Source organism: Lutzomyia longipalpis, chromosome 1 (genome assembly GCF_024334085.1).
Source record: "Lutzomyia longipalpis isolate SR_M1_2022 chromosome 1, ASM2433408v1".
Taxonomy (NCBI): domain Eukaryota; kingdom Metazoa; phylum Arthropoda; class Insecta; order Diptera; family Psychodidae; genus Lutzomyia; species Lutzomyia longipalpis.
This window is the reverse complement of record NC_074707.1, coordinates 35,580,668-35,602,710: the sequence shown is the minus strand read 5'-3', so window position 1 is coordinate 35,602,710 and position 22,043 is coordinate 35,580,668. Positions and strand designations below refer to the sequence as shown.

Sequence of the window (22,043 nt, the reverse complement as noted above, 5' to 3'; positions counted from 1 at the left end):
GGGTTTGCGATCAAAACACTTTTTTCGAATCGCGCGCGTACACACAGCGTCACGATCGCAAATTATACGTGTTCTTCTTCGCGCAATGACTAATGCAAAAATACGCGTCAGGGAAGGTTGCTCGCAAATTTCCAGAGCTTTTCCTAAACCACAAAAAATGCCTCATCATCACCAAAGTTTCCGCCTAAAATTTATTACTTCTTTGCTCGCGGGCTTTCGCATTGTTCATCGCAGACAAAAATAAAATTTATTTCATCTACCTTGGGCATGATGCAAAAATTGACGTAAATTTGTACAACATTACATTTTTTTTGAAGCTCTTAAAACTACAAATTGAGAAGGAAAGTGAGTTGTTTTGGCTTTATGTGTCTTCCAAGAAAATTACATCACTTCTGGACAATGTTTCATACTAAATTTTTATGCTATTATATGTGGCGTATATGTATAGTCGTAAACACTTAGAGAGTGTTGAGGAAATGTATTGTGATTTGCTTGATTTTGCTTCAACGGCCCAGTCTGTTCAATTGAATTAATTATGAGATTTTGAGCAATTTGTGTGGCTTCAGCTGACAAATAAATCTGATTAATGTGTTCTTCAATTGATACGAATGAGAAGAATTATTCTTATGTCTTGATTTTCTTGATTGGTTAAGCGATTTTTTCCATTTAAAATGTTTTTGAATCATTTTATCAAAAAATTGAAGAAAGAATCACAGCTAAAAAATATGAGCAAATAAGATTAGAAGAAAATTAGAAAATTGATTTTATACTTAAAATTTTAAAATGATTTTTTTCTCGAAAACATCATTTGAAAAAAATTGTTTGAAAATCAGCAAGTTTTCTTTAATTTTTTTTATCTTATAAAAACCAAAAAGCTATTCAAAAAGAGCTTTCGTTGATGATTTTAAAATATGATTATATATCGTTCGCTAGAAAAATTCAAAAATTCATTTATTTAAATTTTCAAACACTTTTAAGATTTAAAAAAAGAAAGATTTTATACATTTACATTTTTATGTATAGAAAAAAAAACGAAAAAAATTAAGATTTTTCCACGACGATATATTGCGCTTAACGACCTCTTGTCGCATAAAAAATTGATCTATACCTCATTAAAAGGAACTATGAAAGGGACTAATTAATATAAATTTTAATTAAATCTGCCTTTTAAAGGTCAGTAGTTTAGAAGAGAAGAATTAGAAAAAAAAATCATTAGAAAGACCCCAGAAAAGGTCGCAAATCGTGTTATTCTTGTTAAAAGAAAAAAATCATCACCTGCGATTGATTTTAAATGATCTTGGCCCTTCATTTTGAGAGAGGTCTCTGAAAGTGATTGTGTCTGGTTGGGGAGAAATAAATCTCGTCTGGTGGTTCTGTGTGTATATCAGTACATTGGATCAGTAAATTGGATATCAACACCCATTATATTGTAATGTAAATTGCCCTCGAGCATGACATGGGCACCGCGAGAGTCAAAACATGACTTTAAATGAATTAAATCGATGGAATTTTACTGAATTTGCAAATTGGGGGGAAAATTTATAGGTCAGCTTTTGAGGGAGGTTCTGACATCTAGTCTATGTTGAATTCGTAATCTAAAAGGCATTGAGAATTGACGATTAATTGCTATTAAATGACAAAAATAAATTGAAAATTCTTCCATCACCTGCGCTCTATATCAAAGACACGCAATGATCTAATCATTCATCAATAATAAAAAGTATTTATAAGTGAATATTGCGATGGGAGAATTGTTCAAAATGATATGCGGGGGAGATAATGAATTTATCATTGAGTTTCCATGAAATTCTTCCACGTCTTCACAGATTACTCACCCTCTCCATCCCAAAGTCAAGAGAGTACTTTCCCTCACAATTTGAGTTTAATTTTGCGTCAGAAATAATATCCATGATGGGAACACAGTGGGACCCCAGTACAACGACCACTTGGTTATACTACTCTCGCGCATTGAAAATAATGAGTGTGAAGAGTACATCCGAGTGGTCGTTGTACTGGGGTCCCACTGCAATTCAATTTTCCTTCTCTCTATGGCAAAAAATGCGAGAATTTTATTAAATTCTCTCATTACCTAATCCTTGAAAATTTGCTTTTTTCTGTGATTCAGCGATGCGAGAACACCTGTGAAGGAATTTCTTGAACAAAAAAAAATAGAGAGACATCAAAAACAACGCGACAAATAATGAACCAATCCCACACTTTATTGAGATCACATTCAAAGTCATTCAGATTGTCCTCCAATCACGCTGGAAAATGATCACGAGAAAGTTCAAGATACTTTTCGTATGATTTATCGCTTCAAAAAAAAATTCCTCCCAGACTCCCAGTCACGTGTTTGGGGGGCAAAAAAAGTTTTATTTTTTATTAACGACGATATGGTAGGTTGCCCCACAGAAGACGCTCAAAATGAACAAGGGGAAAAAAGCCCAAGTTCGTTGTAGAAAAAAAAGTCGTGTGTTGTGGGAACATTCTCCAGGAGCTTACTAATCGCCTATCGCATGCTGACGAAATAGGTCAAAATACCAAACATTTTGATTTCATGCGGTGTGCGTGAAAGCCAAAGTTGTGAGGAACTCACTTTGCATATTACGTCGCTCTTTGCACATTAAACATTCAACAATTTGCAAATGTTAAATTAATGTCAATTGCAATTCTAATCACAAAATAAACTCTTTTTTACCCCATCGATGGCTTCTAATCAACAGTTTTTTTTTCTTCGTAGAACAGCGATACTGCGGGAGCTAATCGCACAGAGGAAATTAATTCGTAATCGCGATTCGCTCTTGTTGCTTCCTTTCACGCCATTTCTCGCGCGCACAAAGATGTTTTTTTACGGAAAAAAGCTTTTCTAATGCATTTCCATTTTTGAAATGCAAACTATTCTCAGACATGCAGATGAGGAAAATTTCTCTTTATTTTATAAGGTGTTGATAGAGGAGAAAATGAACATTCCTGAATTGTTTCTTGGGGGCTTGTTTGAATAAAATTATTTCTTTTGTAATGGAAATTCTAATTCTCTTGTTAAAAGTGAAAGTATTTTTCCTTTAATTAATTAATATTAGGTACTTAATTTCAATAAGTTTTATTGGCCAATAAAATTATTTTCCTTTGAATATTTATTTTAATAAAACATTCCGTTTAAAGGACTTTATGTACGATACATCGAAGAAGTCTTTAAGATTGTAACTTTAAATAAAAATTTAAAAAAAAATATAAAATAAATTTGCTAGTTACTCCTCTTTTTGTTTGTAGCGGAGAAAATAAAAATTTATATCAAAATCATCTAAAAATATTTCCCTGGAAAAGCAATTGATTGTTTTTGTTTCTTTGTTCAGAAAATCGCATTTTTTTTAACAAAAAATTTTTTTTTTATTTGAATTTTTAAATTCTATTTCCCTAAATAAATAAAAAGAGACAATTCTTAAGGCATTTCCGGCATTTCTTAATTAATCTTATGATTAATCTTTTAGTAAGCTGTGACGTCATTAAAAGATTGTCGTAATGTACATAGACTCCTTTTCCTCTCTTCTTAAATAGTGATTAAGCACATTTGAATTCCATTATTATTCTCTTTTTATTCTCTTAAATATATATTTATTCAAGATAGTTTTATCTCTTCATTAAAATTGTTTTATTCTCGCAATTTTATTGCTACCTATTCCTCAAAATTGTTTGTTATTTCTTTGCAAATGTTTATTGAGAGCACTAAAATTTGTTATAAAAGACAAACAAAATTTAAATAAAGTCATAAAGCTGAAATGTGCTTCGTAATCCACTTTAATATGTGGGTACAAAGTAATTTTTATCCGACAAAAATATTTTTAATTTGTACAAATTACTTTAGCACAATTAAAAGCAAAGAAAAGAGAAATAGAAAATCAAAATGTAAAACATTACGCACGACCTAGACTCCTTTTACGTTCAATTTACGCATTTTGCACTCAAAGAAATTTGCATCTTTTCCCCATAAACCGTTTAAGAGTAAATTTTTTAAATTATATAGAAAATGCTAAACCCACAGACTTGGGTGACTTGGGCATGTGTTGAAATTGTCTTTTATGGGATTTTATGTGGATTTTCAAAGAAAAAAATTGCTCTTGTTAATTGAAAGTTCTCTCTCTCCGTATTGGGCCATTTAAATCACTCAACATTTCAGGCGGGGGCTCCATTAGTGAGGATCATTTAGGTGCGATAAAAGTCCTCACGATCATCGACAAGTTGTTAATTATATTTTGTCATGTTTTGAGGTACATGCACGCCATGAAGAGAAAAAAAAAGATCAAATTGCTTCCAATTAAATACAATAGACAGGTGATTGAAAATGATGGAGGTTTGATAGGTTGGAGTCAAATGATTGCCAATAGTTAGTAATTAGTGACAATAAAAATTTTTACAAGGTGTATTATTAATCAAATACTAGAGCTTTTGGGCTTAACAGTTGTGAGATAAAAATTACCGGAGGAATACAAAGGGGCATTTAGCTACTGATTCTTGTGAAAGTTCACCGATTTAAACGAATTATTCCTTCTAATTTATTTGAATTTAATGCAGAAGAAGTAAAATATTTTTTTTTATTAATTTTTTTGTCACTATTTGCCAATTTATTAGCAATAAATAAAATATTGTAGTAATTATTTTATTTCTAAAATAATCAGAATGCATACACAAAAACAATTTTTTATGCGACGCTTCAGCAAAGCATAATTAATAATTATTTAATTTCTTTATTAATTACCTTTAAAACTATAAAAAATGAACAAAATTACGTCTTTAGATCCCAGAGAAATAAATTGTGTATTTTTTAAGTAGTTAAAAACCCTTTAAAAGCTCTTCAATCTCTTGAAGATTTTTTGATTAATTAATTCTGTCTTAAAACTGGATTTTTATTAGTTAAAGAATAAACAGAAATGTCTAAAGAGCGCAGAAAATTAATTTTTATGTTCCTTAGTGATCAGTTAAAAAGCACCTTGATAAAGGTCATAAAAGCTCCAAAATAAAATATATATTATTAAACATAAAGCTTCCTATTTAATTTATTAAATATAAACTTTTATTAGGTACGTTAAAAATTTAAAAATAAATATGTCTCAAAAACAACGAAAAGCTCCAAAAGCTCATTCGTAGCTTTTGCTACATATATTCTATATACATAGAAAATTCTCAAAATCCTTAATCAATTAAACGTTTATTTAATCTTCCCTTAAAAACAGGGTTTGGCATACTCGAGGAGTGAGAGACAATTGCTGGGAATCCATGGGCTCCTCCCGGCCCGTGTAAAGACTGATGCTGAGCAGGTGGAGCACTGTGAAATCCTCCTGGATCGCTTGGAGAATGAATTGGATAAATTCGTCTACCTCATGGGTTTGCTGGATCGCAATGAGAGACTCTTCTTCAAGCTCGTGGCTGCGAATACGGCAAAGATTATGCCCCTGGTGTACACCCCAACTGTGGGATTGGCGTGTCAGAAGTACAGCCTGATTTATCAGTGGCCCCGTGGGATGTTTATCACGATCAAGGATAAGGGGCATGTGTACGATGTGCTGAAGAATTGGCCAGAACACGACGTGCGTGCAATTGTGGTGACGGATGGTGAGAGAATTCTTGGTCTGGGAGATTTGGGAGCCAATGGAATGGGGATTCCTGTGGGAAAGTTGGCCCTCTACACGTCCCTCGGGGGCATAAAGCCACATCAGTGTTTACCGATTACACTGGACGTCGGCACGAACACGCAGTCAATCCTCGATGATCCCCTGTACAATGGATTGAGACAGAAGCGTGTAACTGGGCAGGAGTACGATGACTTCATTGAGGAATTCATGGTGGCTGTTGTGAGACGTTTTGGGCGCAATTGTCTCATCCAATTTGAGGACTTTGCCAATGCGAATGCATTTAGACTGCTGGACAAGTACAGGAATATCTATTGCACGTTCAACGATGACATTCAGGGAACAGCATCCGTGGCTGTGGCTGGAATTATTTCCTCGCTGAAGATCACAAAAACCCGCATGAGTGACAATGTATTGGTATTCCAGGGAGCTGGTGAGGCTGCTCTGGGGATTGCGCATCTCTGTGTGATGGCAATGGAGGCAGAAGGAACATCGCACGAGGAGGCGAAGAAGAGGATTTGGCTTGTTGATTCCCGAGGATTGATTGTGAAGGATCGCCCAAAGGGTGGAGTGACTGGGGAGAAGATTCACTTTGCACAGGATCATGCTCCAATTGATAGCCTTGCTGAGGTTGTGAGCACCGTGAAGCCGACAATTCTCATTGGTGCTGCAGCAATTGCGGGCGCCTTCACACCGGAAATCCTCCAGACAATGGGAAAACTCAATGATCGTCCTGTGATCTTTGCCCTCTCCAATCCTACCGCTAAAGCTGAATGTACAGCTGCTCAGGCGTATGAGCACACAAATGGACGCGTCATCTTCGCCTCTGGATCACCCTTCCCACCTGTGGAGCACAATGGACGCACTTACGTCACGGGTCAGGGCAATAATGCCTACATTTTCCCCGGAATCGCCCTCGGGGTCATCTCAGCGGGCTGCCTCACCATTCCCGAGGAGATCTTCCTCATCTCAGCCAAGTGTTTAGCCAACTTGGTGCATGATGAGGACTACGAGATGGGCAATGTGTACCCTCCGCTGGAGAGCATCATGACGTGCTCCCTCAAGATTGCCGCTGAGATCATGGAATATGCTTATGCGAAGGGGCTTGCGCAGTTCCAGCCACAACCGGAGAACTACGAAGAATTCGTGCGGTCACAGCTCTACAAACTCGACTATCCAGCCAGTTTTCCGGCTGTCTATCAATGGGAATAGGTATTTTCATCGTTTTTCCTTCATTTTTGTTTTATAAAATCATTTTACAGTTCCGCTCAAAAATCTTCGCGCAAAAGAAAAATCATTTTAAGACGAAATTAAGCATGGGTCCAAAATTAGAGGGCAAAGCAATCGATTTATGTTGAGGATTTATGTCAAGATTTATGTAGTATTAAAATTTTATGTAAATGTCTGCAATTAAATTGAAAATTTTATGTGAAAGGGAATTAATTTAAGAACAACAGGGAGGGGCAATTGAGGTGCAATGAATCACTTATTTTTTGCTTGAAGAAAACGAATTACAAACAACGCTAAAAAGACAAAAAAACAAGGAATTAAGAAAGGATTAACATCAACAAACGAGAGCAATAATATTGTTAAAAAGCTCCTTTGAAATTGCGTCAATATTTCTTGAGCGGTACTGTTACATCCTCCATATCAAAATCCTTCATCTAATATCCATTTTATCTTCTAAAGAATCTTTTTTTCTTCTTCTATTCCAACATTTTAATTTTCAACTTACAAGCATGTATAGAAATGTATAAATAAGAGAGCAGAATAATATATAATTATTAAATAAATTAACAAGGTGTCCACATAAAATAACTCAATTCGTCCCTGTGGCGAAGCAAAAAGAAAAAATTGAAGAACAAAATGATAATAAATTATTAAATAGAAAAATAAATAAAAAGTATAAATGTTGCAAAAAAAATTGAAGTTTTGAGTTATTCAAGAACATCCTCAGAGAGTAAATTCTGCGGGGGTGGAAGTGAGAAGAAGAGTCCAGTTCGTTGTTTTTCCTCCAGAAATTCCCGATTTTCGTCGTATTTTGACGTTCTTGGCTTCCTCTGGGGTGAGTCCTCATCATATCCGAGGGAATCCACATCAGATTCCTCTTCCAGGCTGTCGGAGAAGTCACCATCAGAGTCTCCGGGAACGTCAACACCGCGTGATTTAAGGAACTTCCGCTCACGTTCCTTCATGGCATCGTGGAGGGGATGAATGCGTTTCCGAAGCTGCACCAGGACGGGCTTAAATGAGGACTTTATCAGCTTCTGATTGACACGATCGTATTCGTAGTCAGCCAGATCGAAATCCCCACCAGCCTCCTGCTCCCAATTCCCATCAGCTGATGTGTCCAGATGGAAGAATTCATCCGTGGTGGGATTTGCAGATAAATCCTCAACTTTTCCCGCCTTGTCTTCATTGTTTGTGGCAAGGACTGTGGGATCCAATAGGGCATTGCAGGGAAGATTGAGAATTTTGCTGTGGATCAGATGGAGATTTTCGAATTCCAAATTAATGCACGTGAATGACGTGCTCAGCACTTCAAGGGTTTCCTTCATTCTACGCAATTCCTTCAGGAGATTATCCTCACTGCCCGCCTCAATTGCTTGGAGGTTTCTGTCGAAGATCCGCAGCTGCGTTGCAAGACTCAGGAACTTTGTCACGATGGCACCTGAAGCTGATTTGAGGCACAAGAATTGACGCATCTTCCCTTTGCTTTCTTCCGGATCAATGGACAGTCTTGTGGTTTCTGCAGAAGTTGGCTGGAGGAAGTAATCGAGGTTTTCTGAATTTTCTTTTAGTTCCCTTCCTATGGCTTCTCGGATTTTTGCAACCTTCTTCCCACACTGTGAGAATCCATTGACTTCCGACACAGCTGTCAGGGGAATTTTTAGCAGGAACTGAGATTGGATGTAGAGGAAGATGTTGAAGAATTCCTGGAAGAGCGAATTTTATGCAAAAAGATATTTTGGGCAGGGGAAAATAAAGGAAATTTTACCTTTATGTGTTTTTCATCGAATTCCTCTTCAGCTTTCCGGAAGTACTCGCAATCCTCTAGTTTGTCCAGTGGCTGGTAGATTCCTTGGTATTTTGACGGGACTTCGAACCTTTCCTCGAGATCCTGCGTCTCCTGGTAGAGTAATTTTGTGATCCTCCTTACGGATTTAATTGTTTTCTGTGTGAGAATTGCTTCCCATTCACTCGAGGATTTAATCTTTGCCCTGAAGAGGGACATCTCTTTGAGGAACATCATCTGCCTCCGCAAGAAGGCATCGAAAGCGTTGAGATCCTCAATTAATCGGTGAATCTTTGAAATCTTCCCATGATTCCGGAGATCTCGATATTCCTTCACGGAAGCCATCAAACAATAGCCCGAAGCGAAGAGTGGAGGGATAAGGATGAATTTTGAGTAAATCTGGAAGCTCTTGAGGAACTCTGTGAATCCCAGGGAACCCACAAAGATCCCCATGGACTTCCTGAAAGTAAACCACTGACTGCTTGTTGCTTTACACTTGGACGACTGAAAGACATCCTCGAGGATTTCCTGATGATCCACAAGCAATCTCCTGGAGGTTAGTATCTCAAGAACAAGCCCATAATGCCCATTCTGGTCAGAAAAATTACATATTTAGGTTATTTTTGAGGACTTCCTGACTCTTCTCTTTTTACCTCTTCTTGGGCCACTTCGGCGAGGCACTTCCGGAAGAATGAATTCATGATTTTTACATTAAACAATTAAATAAGATTTACAATTAACTTTCTGAGAGGTTTTCGGGACTTTTCAATTCATATTTCACTGAATTTCATAAGTTTTTCTTATGAGAAAATTCTCCGCAAAATGTGATTTTTTTGAAGTTAGAAAAACAAGCCCCTATAAAAAGTTTGTCTGACTTCTTGGAATTGGATGGTGGTGTGGATATTCCTATGAAATTCCAACGAGAAAACTGTTTTTGTCCCGTTTCTGCTGAAAACTGAAAATTCTTTTGGAAAAACGTTTATTCCCTAAAAATGAGTGAAAATTGGAAAATTCTCTTAAATAAAAGTCTTTAAAAATTCTATTCTATGAATCACTTTATTTTCTTTTCATTTTTAATGTTTTTAATACGTTTTCTTATCTATTTTTTTATGCAAATAAATACATTCCTTATTATTTAAATATCTTGCAGAAAATAATAGTTTCAAGAACAGAAAAAAATTCTTGTGCAGTCGATTTTTTTCTTATTATTAAATTCTATTAAAATTTTGCTCATTTTAAGCAATTTTATTAACATCCACACACATATAAAACTAGTGTGTGTTGTGTTAAATTGGAAAATGAATTTACGCCGGGAAATTTAGTGGGGGCCTCCCATTCATTGGCCCCCATTTGAGAGCCAACCGGCCTTCATGAGGTACTCCCGGACACAATTCTCAAGCGGGGTGACTTTCGTATCGATAGCATTACGCGCCCCACTGAGAAGGACAGTCTTGAGTGTTATATAACGCGTTGGCGGAAGATTAAGGGTGGCACAGAGCTTCAGCTCATTCGTCGACAGGAGATTCCCTCCTGGTTGCGTGCTCAGCGTTGGTTCCGACGGTGTCGCTGCTCCCATTCCCGCCTGCTGTTGCTGTTGCTGCTGATTCTGACGGTTGCCGCTGCCGGGAACCGCCGCTCCCCGACAGCTATCCAAGGAGTTTCTGTTGGGCAATGAGGCGTCTGAGGAGCCCTGGTCGCCGATGGGGTGCATGAACTTTTGGACGGTGGAATTTGAGTTTGCGACTACGGCGCTTTCGCTGAAAACCAAAAATCTTCTCATTCGTTTTCAAAGTCACGGAAATGGGATAAATTTTTGAGGGAGCAAAAAGCCGTGGAAACTCACCCTCTTTTTGTTTGCTGCAAGTGCGACGACAATGCCTGTTGACGCTCGATAGTTTGCCGGTTGTCCTGTAAGACATTGCCTTATACATCCGGGAATTCTCTGACCATTCGGTCCAATAATGCACGCCAACTATAATCACCATTTTGGGAGAAAAATCAGAAAATATATTTTATGGATTATCTTCTCTGCAATTTCTTCTTTCACCTAATATTTTTAATTAAAGTGAAAAAAGAAATTCCTTTTTCTCTTTATTCTATTCAACTTTTCGTGATTTAGGACATTTTATTTTAACTGATATTTCTCCCAAATCGTGAATTTTAGTTGAAATTTTGTTGTATAAATAAAATGGTTAAAGAAGGAAATGATTAATGAGGCTACAAGGTGAGAGGGGAGGCGTTAATAAATGAGGAAATCAGGACAAAAACAATCCCTAAAATTATTTTCTTTTCAAAAACGATTATACAGGAGGAAAAGTAAAGGAGTTTATTCATTTTTAGGTTCTCATAACAAATATTTTAAATATTTTTATAAGATTCTTAAAAAGGAATTTTAGTTATAAGTATCGGAGTCAGATACAGAAAATGTTGGAAAAACATTTTAAAAAAAGTAGGGAGACCGGGGTAAAAATAGTCATTTTGGAATTTTCAAATGCCAATTTCTCCCAAAATATAAATCGGAAAAATCGGAAAAAATTAGGGTGCAAAGCCTTACCAACCTATAATTTTTGACAGTAATTTGGAGGTTATCCGATCAGTACTTTAGGAATTAAAAATGAAAATAGATTTTTGGCCCATTTCCCAAACTTTTGCGTATTGAGAAAAACGCGTTTTCCGAACATTTCCTTCAGCAGTTTTCCCATCTGATAATTTTTCTCACTAGCTAGATTAGTGCAGAAAATGTTGCCAAGGTGTATTCTTCAATAACTTTTAATGATTTTTCTCTACAATTTTTTGAATCAAAACATACCCCTTGGGGTAGATCTAGTCATCCCATGTAAATCATATGGGACTTCGAAATTTTTGGCATATTTTCTATCCATTTGTTGCAAAATGGCGTGTTTGAGAAAATCGCAAAATTCTCTGTTTTAGTGCGTATAAAAGTGAAATTCCTTGTCGCGAATCAAAAGGTGAGAAGTTTAGCTATCAACTACTATCAATCTCTCAGGTGGAAAATCATTGGAAATGTCGGAAAATTCGACCGACTTTATTTAGCCAACTGGTGACTATATTTACCCGCCGCGTTTAAAAATAGTCAGAAGCGGAAGGGTTCAGGAAAAGCTCGAAAACTCATATTTCCCGTGGAGATAGAGAAAAGTGGTCTGAGACAAAGTTGTAGGCCAGGAAATTTCCTATAAGAATGACCTATCGAGGAAATTTTCTTGCCCTTGGGGAATCCTGCAGATAAGGATTTACGCAAATTGACTATTTTTACCCCGGTCTCCCCTAATATTAAAACAAAATCCATACAGATTTTCCATTCTTTACTGCTAAAACGTAAGAAAACAATGCTTATATTTTATTTCCTTTACTTTTATGCAAAGAACTTAATGCGCAAACTTCCCAATGAATTTTTCTCTCATTTCCTGATTTTTTTTATAAAATAAATCATTAACAAAGGAGTTCATGCAGTGGACATGTAAAAACTTCCTCTATCGCCGAACAATTTTAACCCATTCCACCTTTTAGGGAATCAAAAAACATTGAAGAATCGCTAGAGAAACTCTCCAATATCTACTGGGATCACATAAAAAAATGCAAATAAAGATTGGTTAAAAAAAAATGCGAAGCATTTCCTCGCTATTTGCAGTTTTAGTCCCTCTAAAAAATGCTTCAAAACTTTTTTGTAAACTTGTCGCAAATTTTTCGCAGATTTTTTTCTTTTTCAAATTAATAATAAACATTTAGTACAAGAAAATTGACACTTTTACTGATTATGCAAAATTAATTTGTAATAGAAAAAAAATCTTTGCGAGAAATGCGCGGCAAGTCTACAAAAAGTTTTGAAACATTTTTTAGAGGAACAAAGACTGAAAAAGGCGACTGAATGTTCCGCATTTTTTTTGTGGAAATCTTTATTTGCATTTTTCTATGTGATCCCAGTAGATTTTGGGGAGTTTCTCTCACGATTTTTCAATGTTTTTTGATTCCCTACAGGATAAAATGGGTCAACACTGTTCTGCGATTGAGGAAGTTTTTACATGGCTACTGCATGACCTCCTTTCTTAATGACTTAATGATCTAAGAACCTTCTTAATACTCTTAAACGCAAAATATCAAAAAATTTCTTCTATTGAAAGCCCTTCGAGCAGGATATCAAAATGAATAAACTCCTTTCTTTTATTCGCATTTTTGACTTGATTTTCATTGAATGGCATTAACCCATGCTAACGAGGTCATAGATCTGCTGTACCTAGGACCTTCATTTTCTAGAATTTGACTAATAAGCCTATAAGAAATATAATTCCTGAAAATAAAATTTTTAGCCCCCATGGGGGCGTCGGTAGACACCGTATGATATATCATACGTTTAACGAAAGGGGGTTGAAAAAATCTATTTTTTTCTCAGTCTTAAAACAAAAACTTTAATTTATTTAAATGCATAAATTACATAATTTATGCTTAAATTAAGTATTCTGGCTAGATTTTGGACCAGAATTAATTAATTGCTCCAATAGAACTCCAATCCTTGGGTTTCAGAATCAACTCACCGCGTTCTTGTAGAGTTCTAATTCTAAGGATATAGAGACTGAACTTGTCGTGGTTCCCACAGTTGTCCTCATCGCTAACAGTTGCGTAGCCAGGAAGTAAAATAACCATCTCATGTTGCATGTTTTGCTCTAGGACGGAGACTTCTTGTGAGCATGCTGACAAGTCTCCGGACAGAGCCGGATGTGCTATCCTTCTTCGTTCTCAGACCTACAAAAATCAAGATTTTCGCTATAATTTTTATATTTCCCGGTGTTAGATACTTTTTAATACTTACGATGTATCTGATTTAGCACTTCCTGGCATTCCTTTTCACTGCAATCTATATTTTCATTCCCAAACCCTTAGATCTTCCCTCACAGAAATAAACTCGCACTATAACCTAAAAAGTACCTCAATTCAACCAACGTATGATATATCATACGCAGATGTTTATCGCGCAAAATAATTAAATAATTTGCGGTCGGAGACGGATATTTTGGTTAATTCACAAAGTTTTATTAATAAATAAGAGATTTTGTTCAAAATATTGCAGAGAAAAAGGAAATTGTCACTTAAAATACACACATTTTGATTCCCGGACAACATTGCAATTGGATACACTTAGATTTTTGTCAAAAAATAACATTATTTTATGTTTTTGACACCCAGGAAAATTAATATAAAGAGTTAAGGGTTTATAAAAGTGGAAAACACTAACCCGGAAGGAAATTTTTGCGAATTCGCGTCATAAAAATTAAACAAAAATTACCAATTTTGCGTATGATATATCATACAAAAAGTGAGGATGGGTTAAAATGAAGTGGAGATTAAATGCGACACGAAAAGTTGAACAGAGTGAACAATAAATGATCTTTGAGACAGCAGAAAGATCATGAAAAAATCATCCTTTTCGTTTGAAAGATCATAAAACTGAAATTCTATCAAAAAAAAACTTGACTTTCTCTTTGAAATCTTAAAATGGAATTTTCATTAAAATTGAAAGAAAATTAATTTTTTTTTGAACAAAGGAAAATCCCGTAAATATTGATCTTTTCATGATCACCTGCTTACTACAAATTGGCGCAATTTGTCTTACAAAGGATGCAAAAGACATGGAGAATGCAAAAAGGGTAAAAAAAAAGGAGCTCACTCACCGTTCGTCCATGGCCATAGGGACCGGTGTTCCTGTGTGGGGCAACAGCTGCATGCTGCTCAAAGTGAACACACTCATCCATGCTGGTGAGTCCATTCCAACGGTACCTGTGGAGTTCACTGAGCCGAATCCGGAGTGCCTTCTCGCGATCGAGGGAGCTCAGGAGGCGCTCAAACTCATGCGCTGAGTAGAATTGAGCAAACACCCGGAAACGATCACGCATTTCACGCTGTTCCCGGCTGTAGCGTGTCCGCCTGAGATTGCCGCGGAAGAAGTTCGCCACGAGTTGATAATCCCGCACAAGGCGCTTCCTGCGGGCACGTTCACGTAGCCTTCGTGTGTAGATGTCCACCTGAGCGAGCTTGAGGACAATGTCTGTATCCTCATCGTCCACGCTGAGGGAGAGGGAGGATACGAGCTGTTCTGCAGCTGTATCGTACTCCCGCTCAAAGTCATCCCGGTTTGGCATATAGCCCAACTGGGCAGCCTCTTCTGGCAGGACATCAATGGGAGGTAGACGCTGTGTCACCAGCTGACTCAGTGGCCCACTATCCTCAGCCACAGTGTGATCCGTCAGGTGGGGGCGCATTGTCTCAGCCGTTGGCTGCCATGTATGCCGCCCGATTGTACCCAGCAGGAAGTGATTGACGTACTCCTCCTTGGCCTCTTCCGGACTCCGGGTCTCAATGTGTTTGCTAATATCCTCCCAATTCCCAAAGCCAAACTGCTCAATGGCATTCAGAAGATGCAGCTCCTCCCTTGCCGACCAGCCACCCTTCCCGCGGAATATCGACAAGATCCCCGTGTCCATGAACTGGTAATTGTGATCATTCCGATGCGCCCCAATCTCAGCCCCAGCGGCAAAGCACTGCAATTCCCACACAATAGATGGCGTTACCGTCAAACGTCTAGTCAATTAATTACTTCTAATGACCCCTCCCCTCCTTACCTGAAGACACAACTCAAAATCCACGCATTCAGCACAATGGACACGGATCCCCTGGATATCTTCCTGGCAGTTGGTGCACACATACTTATCAAACAGCTCTGCAGGGAGAAAAGCCATTTATTCGTGGGATTTATGGGGATTTTCCGTGAAAAATTCAGAGCGATTACTCACCCGCCATGTTGGGACTGGAAAGTGCGTGGCATCCAATGACGTCACTGGAAGTGAGCTGGAAAGAAGATTGGAAATAGGGGGTTTTCACAGCTACTGTTGAAGCTTTTTCGTTAAATTTTTATTATTTTTCTTATGAGAAAAGAAAAACTTGTTACATTTTTAGTAGAAAAAATTCTCCAAATGCTACTTTTTATGATTTTGGAATTTTATTTGGAAGCTTGACGAATTAATGTCTTCCAGTCACAAATCTTTCCAGCTGAGAAACCCCCAGATTTCTTTGACGAAGAATTTCTGTCCTTGTGTGCGTATATTTTTCAGCTGGCTGTCAAAGAAGCAAGAAAAAAGTTTATTTGTCACAAAAAAGTGAAAAGTCAGGATATTATTCTGTGGTCAGGGCAGTTTTTCCCAGGGAAGATGCCCTTTGAGAATTCATCCAGCAAGACGGGCGCCAAGTCCAAGCGGAGCCCCAGACTTTCGAGTTTAGCTGAGATTGGGGATGCATCGGAGGATGCTCCTTTTCGGGCTCGTCTGCATCAGCTCTTCTCGCAGATTGAAAAGGAATTCGAGGGGCTGTACCTTGAGAATCTCAGCCGTGAGTTCTGCTGCCCTGGTGCAGCATAAAATTCTCCCGGAAGAGAAAGTAAATGGAAAGTCATTTTGATTTCTTTTTTTTTTTAATGTATTTTGCAGTGCAGGAAAAGCTGGATGCAATGGGGGCTCGAGGGGGTGATGGAGGAGCGGAGAGGAGCCCCGCTGGGGACATGATGGAAGGAGATCTGGCCACGGGGAAGAGCTTGAAGGCACGATTTGGTGCTGTGGCTGGGAGTAAGGTGAAGGCGAGTAATAAGCTGAGAGCACAGACGAGTAAGATTGTCTCCAGCTTCAAGGCTCAGAGTGTTGTGTGCAGCATAATCAGGGACTACTGTGGCCACAAGGATGGTGTGTGGCAGGTGGGGGCAAAGATGGGACAGCCAATCATTGGTACAGCGTCAGCTGATCACACAGCCTGCATCTGGGGCGTGGACAGTGGGCGATGTTTGTTGCAGTATCAAGGGCATGGGGGCTCTGTGAATTCCCTCAAATTCCACCAGAGTCGTGATCTCGTCCTCACAGGCAGTGGTGATGGTACAGCTCACGTCTGGCAAGCAGCCGTGAATTGGGACATGCCCACACGCAAAGGGCACTCTTCGGAGGAAGAACTTGAGGACGATGAGGAGCCCGTGGAGGAGAGAGACAAGGTTGATGTACTTAGAACGCCCGTGTGTGAATTCTCCGGCCCTGGGGGGCACACAAGTGTCGTCGTGGCGGCAGATTGGCTGCCAGGGGGTGATCAAATAATAACAGCCAGCTGGGATAGGACTGCAATCCTCTGGGACATGGAAACCCGTGAGCCCCTACAGCCACTCACGGGGCACGATCACGAGCTAACCCACGCATGCGCCCACCAGACACAGAGGCTCGTCGTCACGGCGTCCCGGGACAGCACATTCCGTCTCTGGGACTTTCGGGATCAAATTCCAGCCGTTTCGGTGTTTCAGGGGCACACCGAGAGTGTCACATCGACCGTCTTTACGCGTGATGACAAAGTCGTTTCCGGCTCAGACGATCGTACGGTGAAAGTGTGGGAGCTGCGAAATATGCGAAGCGCCCTCACAACCATCCGGACAGATTCAGCCGTCAACAGGTTGGCTGTCTCCGCAAGTGGCGTCATTGCCATCCCGCATGACAATCGACACATTCGGCTGTTTGATCTCAATGGTCAGCGTGTGGCCCGATTGCCCAGATCTAGTCGACAGGTAAGTTCTCTTATTTTTTTTATTTATTATCTTATAAAATCCCTTTAATTATTTAAAAAAACAAAAGAAAAACATGGAAAAGCATTGAAAATTAAAGAAAAAATATGCAAAATCGAGATTCTAAAACACACAGAGCAGCAAAATTACTAAATTCTCATAATAACGGCAGAGAATCTCATTAATTATGGAAGAAATTACAGAACCTTTTTAGCAGAAGATAATTCTTTTAATCAGAAAATTAATCTTTTGGTCAAAAAATTCTTTAGATCAGAAAATAGTGGCAAAGCCAGAAATTTATTCAAGAAGTTTATTTATTTATTAAATTTCATACACTTCAAATACGTTAGAAGAGGATTAAAAAATATTTTGACATTTATTTATGAATGTTTGACATTTTTATTCTAACATTTGACGTTTCATTTCTATAATTTGACTTTCCTTTCAACGTGACACTTTGTTTTTAACGTTTGATATTCTTTCTCAATATTTGACGTTTTTTTCCAAATGTTTGACAGATCTTTTAAAGTATGACGTGATTATCCTAAGGTTTGACGTTTGTTTTATTGTCTGACGCTTCTTTTCTGACGATTGATATATTTTTATTGTCTGACATTGTTTTTCCTTTTTTCAAACGTTTCAAAGTTCTTATTCTAAAATTTGAAAAATATTTCTTTAAACGTCTGAAGAATAAAGTTTGAACTTTCTGAACTTTAACGAGTTACTTATACTCCTAAACACCTTTCCTGGCTACGTCCCTGCCAGAAAAATATCACAAAACTTATTAATTTAATTAAAAACTTATTTTTTCAATGAAAAAAATAATTATTTTAACATAAAAAATTGTTCATTTTAGCCAGAAAGTAAATTGAATTTATTGGAAAACTAATTTCAAAGAAGCTGGGAATTTTATTTCTTATTCATTATCTTAAAAAAGTTTAGAAAAAAATTCTTTTAATGAATGATTTTTTTCTGAACGAGTAAAATATTTTCTGACCAATAAAAGAAAAATTCTTTTTACTAAAAGAATAATTTCTTTAGGATGAACTCTCAAATAATTCTTTTCAATTAACTTTCTCAACACTTTCCTGATCCCGAAAATCATCTTAAATTCATCGTTTTCTCCCCACCAACCTATAGGTTCCCTCAAGCTTTTCCACATCTTCAAAAACTCCCCCATTCAGAAGTAAAAAAAAAGAAAACATTCTTTGTGTAAACCAATACCTTTTATTTTGTTCTTTTCACATTTTTTATATTAGTTAATTTTTACTTTCTTTCTCTTTCACATCTATACTTTACAGTTATTTATTTAAAAAAAAAGAAATTCTGTGAAAAACTACGTGAAAAAAAAATGATTATTGAAAAGTTCTCATAAAAATAATTATTATTAAAAAAGCTGCCTTTGTGATTAAAAAAAAAAAAGAATGAAAGAAATGTTTTTATTAAAAAAAAATGCATTTACGTGCTGAATCCATTTGATTTTGCATGCGTTTGACGCGCCTTTGTGCGCTTCTTCGCTCTGCGGAATGCCTTTTGTTAAATGTGGGGGCGCTCTTTTCTTGTGTATCTTTCCAGGGTCACCGGCGGATGGTGTCATCCGTTTGCTGGGCGCCTGAGGAACCAAATACGAGTTGCAATCTCTTCTCCTGCGGCTTTGACCGACGTGTCCTCGGCTGGGCCATTTGTCTGCCCAAGGAGAGTGCGTAGACTTCTCTCTCTGCACGATTCTACATAAAACAGAAATAATAATTCCCAAATGGTGGATTAGAAGAGAGAGAATCTCACTGTTTCTTTTTAAAAGCCTTTTTATGGTCTCCTTGTTTGTTTTTTCTTGTCTCAAAAGAACTATATTATTAAACAACAAAAATGCGATAAAAAAAAACATTTTAGTCAAAGAATTAGATTTAAAACAAAAAGGACGAATGTAGTTAATGGGAGGGAAACATTTTCACAAGTTGTTGTACATTATTGTTTGTTTTTTTCTTTTTCTACTCTTTCCAACACTTTTCCAAGAAGAAAAAAAAGGTTTTTATTGTTGTTACTCCAAAATGTATTAAGAAAAAAATATTAAAAAAAAATCCTTTTAGGTATTTAACTTAACAAAATGAAGGAAATTAAAATTTAAAAAAAATACATGTCTATAAAAAATATTATAATTAAATTAGTGATGATCCTGTAGAAATGTGATCAGATTGGAAAGGGAAATAAGGGCAGGGAATGTCCAGCAAATGGGGTACTTTCCATGTAGGGCGGAGGAAAGTTAAGGAAAAATTGTGAAGAATTAGAGCTCGAATGAGAGTAAAATATTAAAGCAAAAAATACAAAATGTGGTTAAATACACAAAAAATGCCTTTTAACGTACTTTTCTGGGACGGGTGGATGTTTTTTTTCTTTATTTGTTGGTAATGAAGTATCTGTGGAGGGTGTTGCAGGTGCTTTTGGTTGATGAGGCTGCTGCAGGAGCTGTCGCTGGGTTTGTCCACGTTGCAATAAGTTCTCCCTGAACATCAGGCGGCAAAGCCTTGAAAACCTTAAAGCAGAAAAAGGACAAAAGAATAAAATTTAAAAGCTACAAAAAATAAAGATTTTGTGAGAAAACTCACCTCAGGATCAACGCAATTGGGCAGGGATTGAGCATCAGGCGTGGCAGGAGTTGGTTCTGCAAGAGAGCTCGGCGGTGGTGGTGGTGAGTCGAGGGAATTCAATCTCAAGTCGGCGACTCTCAGTTTGCTGGGCGACGACGTATCCATGGGATCATGCCGCGGATAGCAGGGCCTTTTGGGGATGAGTAGCCCAATTCGCGTCTTCTTCGGCGATGGCTCCAGCTCAGGCTCTGACGACACATCCGATGCCACTGAAGTGTCCGAAAAGGCGTCATTTTCCATCGCCACGGGCGATGCACTCACAAAACGCGGGAATGTTTCACGTCCAGGTGGGGAAATGGTGACACCGTCACTCGTGAGACTCGTCACGGATTGCACCTCCACGTCGGACTTCTTAATGAGGAAATTCGCAATGGAGCACGGGCCAAAGCGACGTTCCTGGAACTTTGAGAAGGCCAATCCGAGGAGGGTGATGTTGAAGGGTTGCCTGAGATCGATGAGACGCTCAAAGAGGCGCATTACAATCCGCAGGAGCTTCTCATGCCCACCCTCGGTGAGATTCAACTTCCCCTCGGGACGGAGTTTGAAGAGCGAGGGCAATATATTGGCTTGTTTTGTCTCCCTGTGGCTGGTCTTCTTGGCCGGATCGAATTTACGCAGTGTCATCTTGATGGCAATGGGGATACGCCCGTCGTCCACCACCTGATTCACCAGCCGTACCAGTAGAACACTGAACTTCTCCTCGACATCCTGCTTCACTGAGATTGCGCGGCATGAATCCTCCAGGCCGATGCTCTTGGGGCGTCCAGTTGCCCGCACGGGCATGTTGTCTCGCCCCAAACTGAGATCCTTCAGTTTTGTCGCTGTCTCATGCCCAAATTTTCGCTGCAATCGCTCTATGTCTACATCCTGGAGATCTCTCACGGTGCGAATGCCAATTTCCGCCAGGAGGGCTTCTGTTTTCTGCCCCACCCCCGTCACACGGCGCACTTTCTCGAGATCCGCGAGGAATGTAGCAGCACAGTGGGGTACCAATACTGTCTGATTATTCGGCTTATTCACACCACCCACCAACTTGGCCAGAAGCTTATTGTGCGCGATTCCGGCACAAGTGGTGAGCCCTAGTTCTGTGTGCAATGCCTCCCGAACTTCCTGTGCCAGGGCAGTACCTGCCGCTAGGCGTCTATCACAGCCACATGGGCATGGAGGCAACATTTCACCTTCGGGACAAACACAGCCCACAACTTCCGGATCATCCGACATTGTGACGCCTTGCAGGCGTTCCTCAATCTCACGCGTCACATCCATGTAGTTCTCATCGAATCCCAACTTCTCCACAGCAGGCGTGAAGCGCTGCAACACATCAAAGACGCGCGAACTCATCTGTCTGTACGGCGTCAGATCCTCACCACGAACCAGCTGGAGTTCCGGGCAGCGTCTTCGTGCTTCCGCCACTGGCATCAGCTTGTCCACACCACGCTCTCGCGCTGGATAATTGCACGTCACAACAATATTCTTCTGCTGCACACCGAGTGGCTTGTCTCGCAGTTGTGGATTCCGAAGTTCCTCCACTTGAGCGTAGAAGCAGTCAATGTCAATGTGAATGATGACCCGTGGATGTGTCTCACTAACTTCCATCCTGCTCATGGCTAAAAGAAGAACGTATGTGGGGCAAATGTGATGAATCAACAGCTGCCATTTGGCCAGGAAGTAAAACTTTCTTTTGTCTCACGCGCGTGTTTGTGTGCGAGAGAGGAAATTCCCAAATGACAACACACACACCTTACCTCTTTGTGAGATTGCCCATCTAACTGCATCAGCTGCTCCAGCACAACAATCCCCAGGAGGCAGCTGGTGGTGGTGGTAAGTACTACAAACAGGAAGAGGAGGATACACAAACAAGGAGTAAAATTGCGGCTGTGGTGAAATTCGTGTGTACGACGAGGCCAAACTATCCTCTCTTCAGGCTCTTCCCACAAATGCTGTCAAAATGTTTTCCTCTTCACTTACATGCAGCGCCCTCATTTCCCATAAACACCCATGGTGGGAATTTCCAGAAGCTCAACAGAGGCGAAAGAGACAACCTCCAATGCTGTCAGAATTCGCCAATCTCATTGACAGTCAGCGCCCTCATTTCCCATAAACCCACATGGTGGGAATTTCGAAAAGCTCTCAAGTGCACTAGACATCAGGGAACACCCTTT

General features: G+C 38.9%; 5 protein-coding genes across 11 annotated transcripts in view; 2 read left to right on the top strand and 3 right to left on the bottom strand.

Moving 5' to 3' along the window:
- The window catches only part of LOC129786985 (NADP-dependent malic enzyme), a 54,930-nt gene extending 47,382 nt beyond the window's left edge, over window positions 1-7,548 (top strand). For all 3 annotated transcript variants that reach the window (XM_055822255.1, XM_055822256.1, XM_055822254.1), the window contains one exon: window positions 5,229-7,548. In XM_055822255.1, the coding sequence (XP_055678230.1) occupies window positions 5,229-6,836 (1,608 nt within the window). In that variant the 3' untranslated portion in view covers window positions 6,837-7,548. The remainder of the gene's footprint in view (window positions 1-5,228) is intronic.
- LOC129786987 (uncharacterized) lies at window positions 7,318-9,499 on the bottom strand. Its single transcript, XM_055822259.1, has 3 exons — window positions 9,294-9,499; window positions 8,623-9,231; window positions 7,318-8,560 (listed from the first exon to the last, which is right to left on the bottom strand). The coding sequence occupies exons 1-3, from the start codon at window positions 9,339-9,341 to the stop codon at window positions 7,562-7,564; spliced, it is 1,656 nt and encodes a 551-aa protein (XP_055678234.1). The 5' UTR covers window positions 9,342-9,499; the 3' UTR covers window positions 7,318-7,561.
- Window positions 9,500-9,677: 178 nt separating this feature from the next.
- Window positions 9,678-15,489, bottom strand: LOC129786988 (transcriptional adapter 2B). Of its 4 annotated transcripts, none has more exons than XM_055822261.1 (5): window positions 15,444-15,489; window positions 15,273-15,370; window positions 14,325-15,191; window positions 10,484-10,548; window positions 9,678-10,397 (listed from the first exon to the last, which is right to left on the bottom strand). In XM_055822261.1, the coding sequence occupies exons 1-5, from the start codon at window positions 15,448-15,450 to the stop codon at window positions 9,977-9,979; spliced, it is 1,458 nt and encodes a 485-aa protein (XP_055678236.1). In that variant the 5' UTR covers window positions 15,451-15,489; the 3' UTR covers window positions 9,678-9,976. The 4 variants fall into 4 exon arrangements, with proteins under 4 accessions (XP_055678236.1, XP_055678237.1, XP_055678238.1 ...); XM_055822262.1 differs by having other exon boundaries at window positions 9,678-10,412; window positions 10,484-10,612; window positions 15,444-15,483; XM_055822263.1 differs by having other exon boundaries at window positions 10,484-10,612; window positions 15,444-15,478.
- Window positions 15,490-15,727: 238 nt separating this feature from the next.
- On the top strand, window positions 15,728-19,384 carry LOC129786990 (WD repeat-containing protein 37). The gene is made up of 3 exons (XM_055822264.1): window positions 15,728-16,035; window positions 16,134-17,239; window positions 18,812-19,384. Exons 1-3 carry the CDS (start codon window positions 15,858-15,860, stop codon window positions 18,941-18,943), a joined length of 1,416 nt encoding a protein of 471 aa, XP_055678239.1. The 5' UTR covers window positions 15,728-15,857; the 3' UTR covers window positions 18,944-19,384.
- Window positions 18,444-22,034, bottom strand: LOC129786986 (DNA polymerase iota). 2 transcript variants are annotated; one of them, XM_055822258.1, is made up of 4 exons: window positions 21,627-22,034; window positions 19,840-21,488; window positions 19,599-19,766; window positions 18,444-18,963 (listed from the first exon to the last, which is right to left on the bottom strand). In XM_055822258.1, the coding sequence occupies exons 2-3, from the start codon at window positions 21,484-21,486 to the stop codon at window positions 19,629-19,631; spliced, it is 1,785 nt and encodes a 594-aa protein (XP_055678233.1). In that variant the 5' UTR covers window positions 21,487-21,488; window positions 21,627-22,034; the 3' UTR covers window positions 18,444-18,963; window positions 19,599-19,628. The 2 variants fall into 2 exon arrangements, with proteins under 2 accessions (XP_055678233.1, XP_055678232.1); XM_055822257.1 differs by having other exon boundaries at window positions 21,622-21,821.
- Window positions 22,035-22,043: the final 9 nt, after the last annotated feature.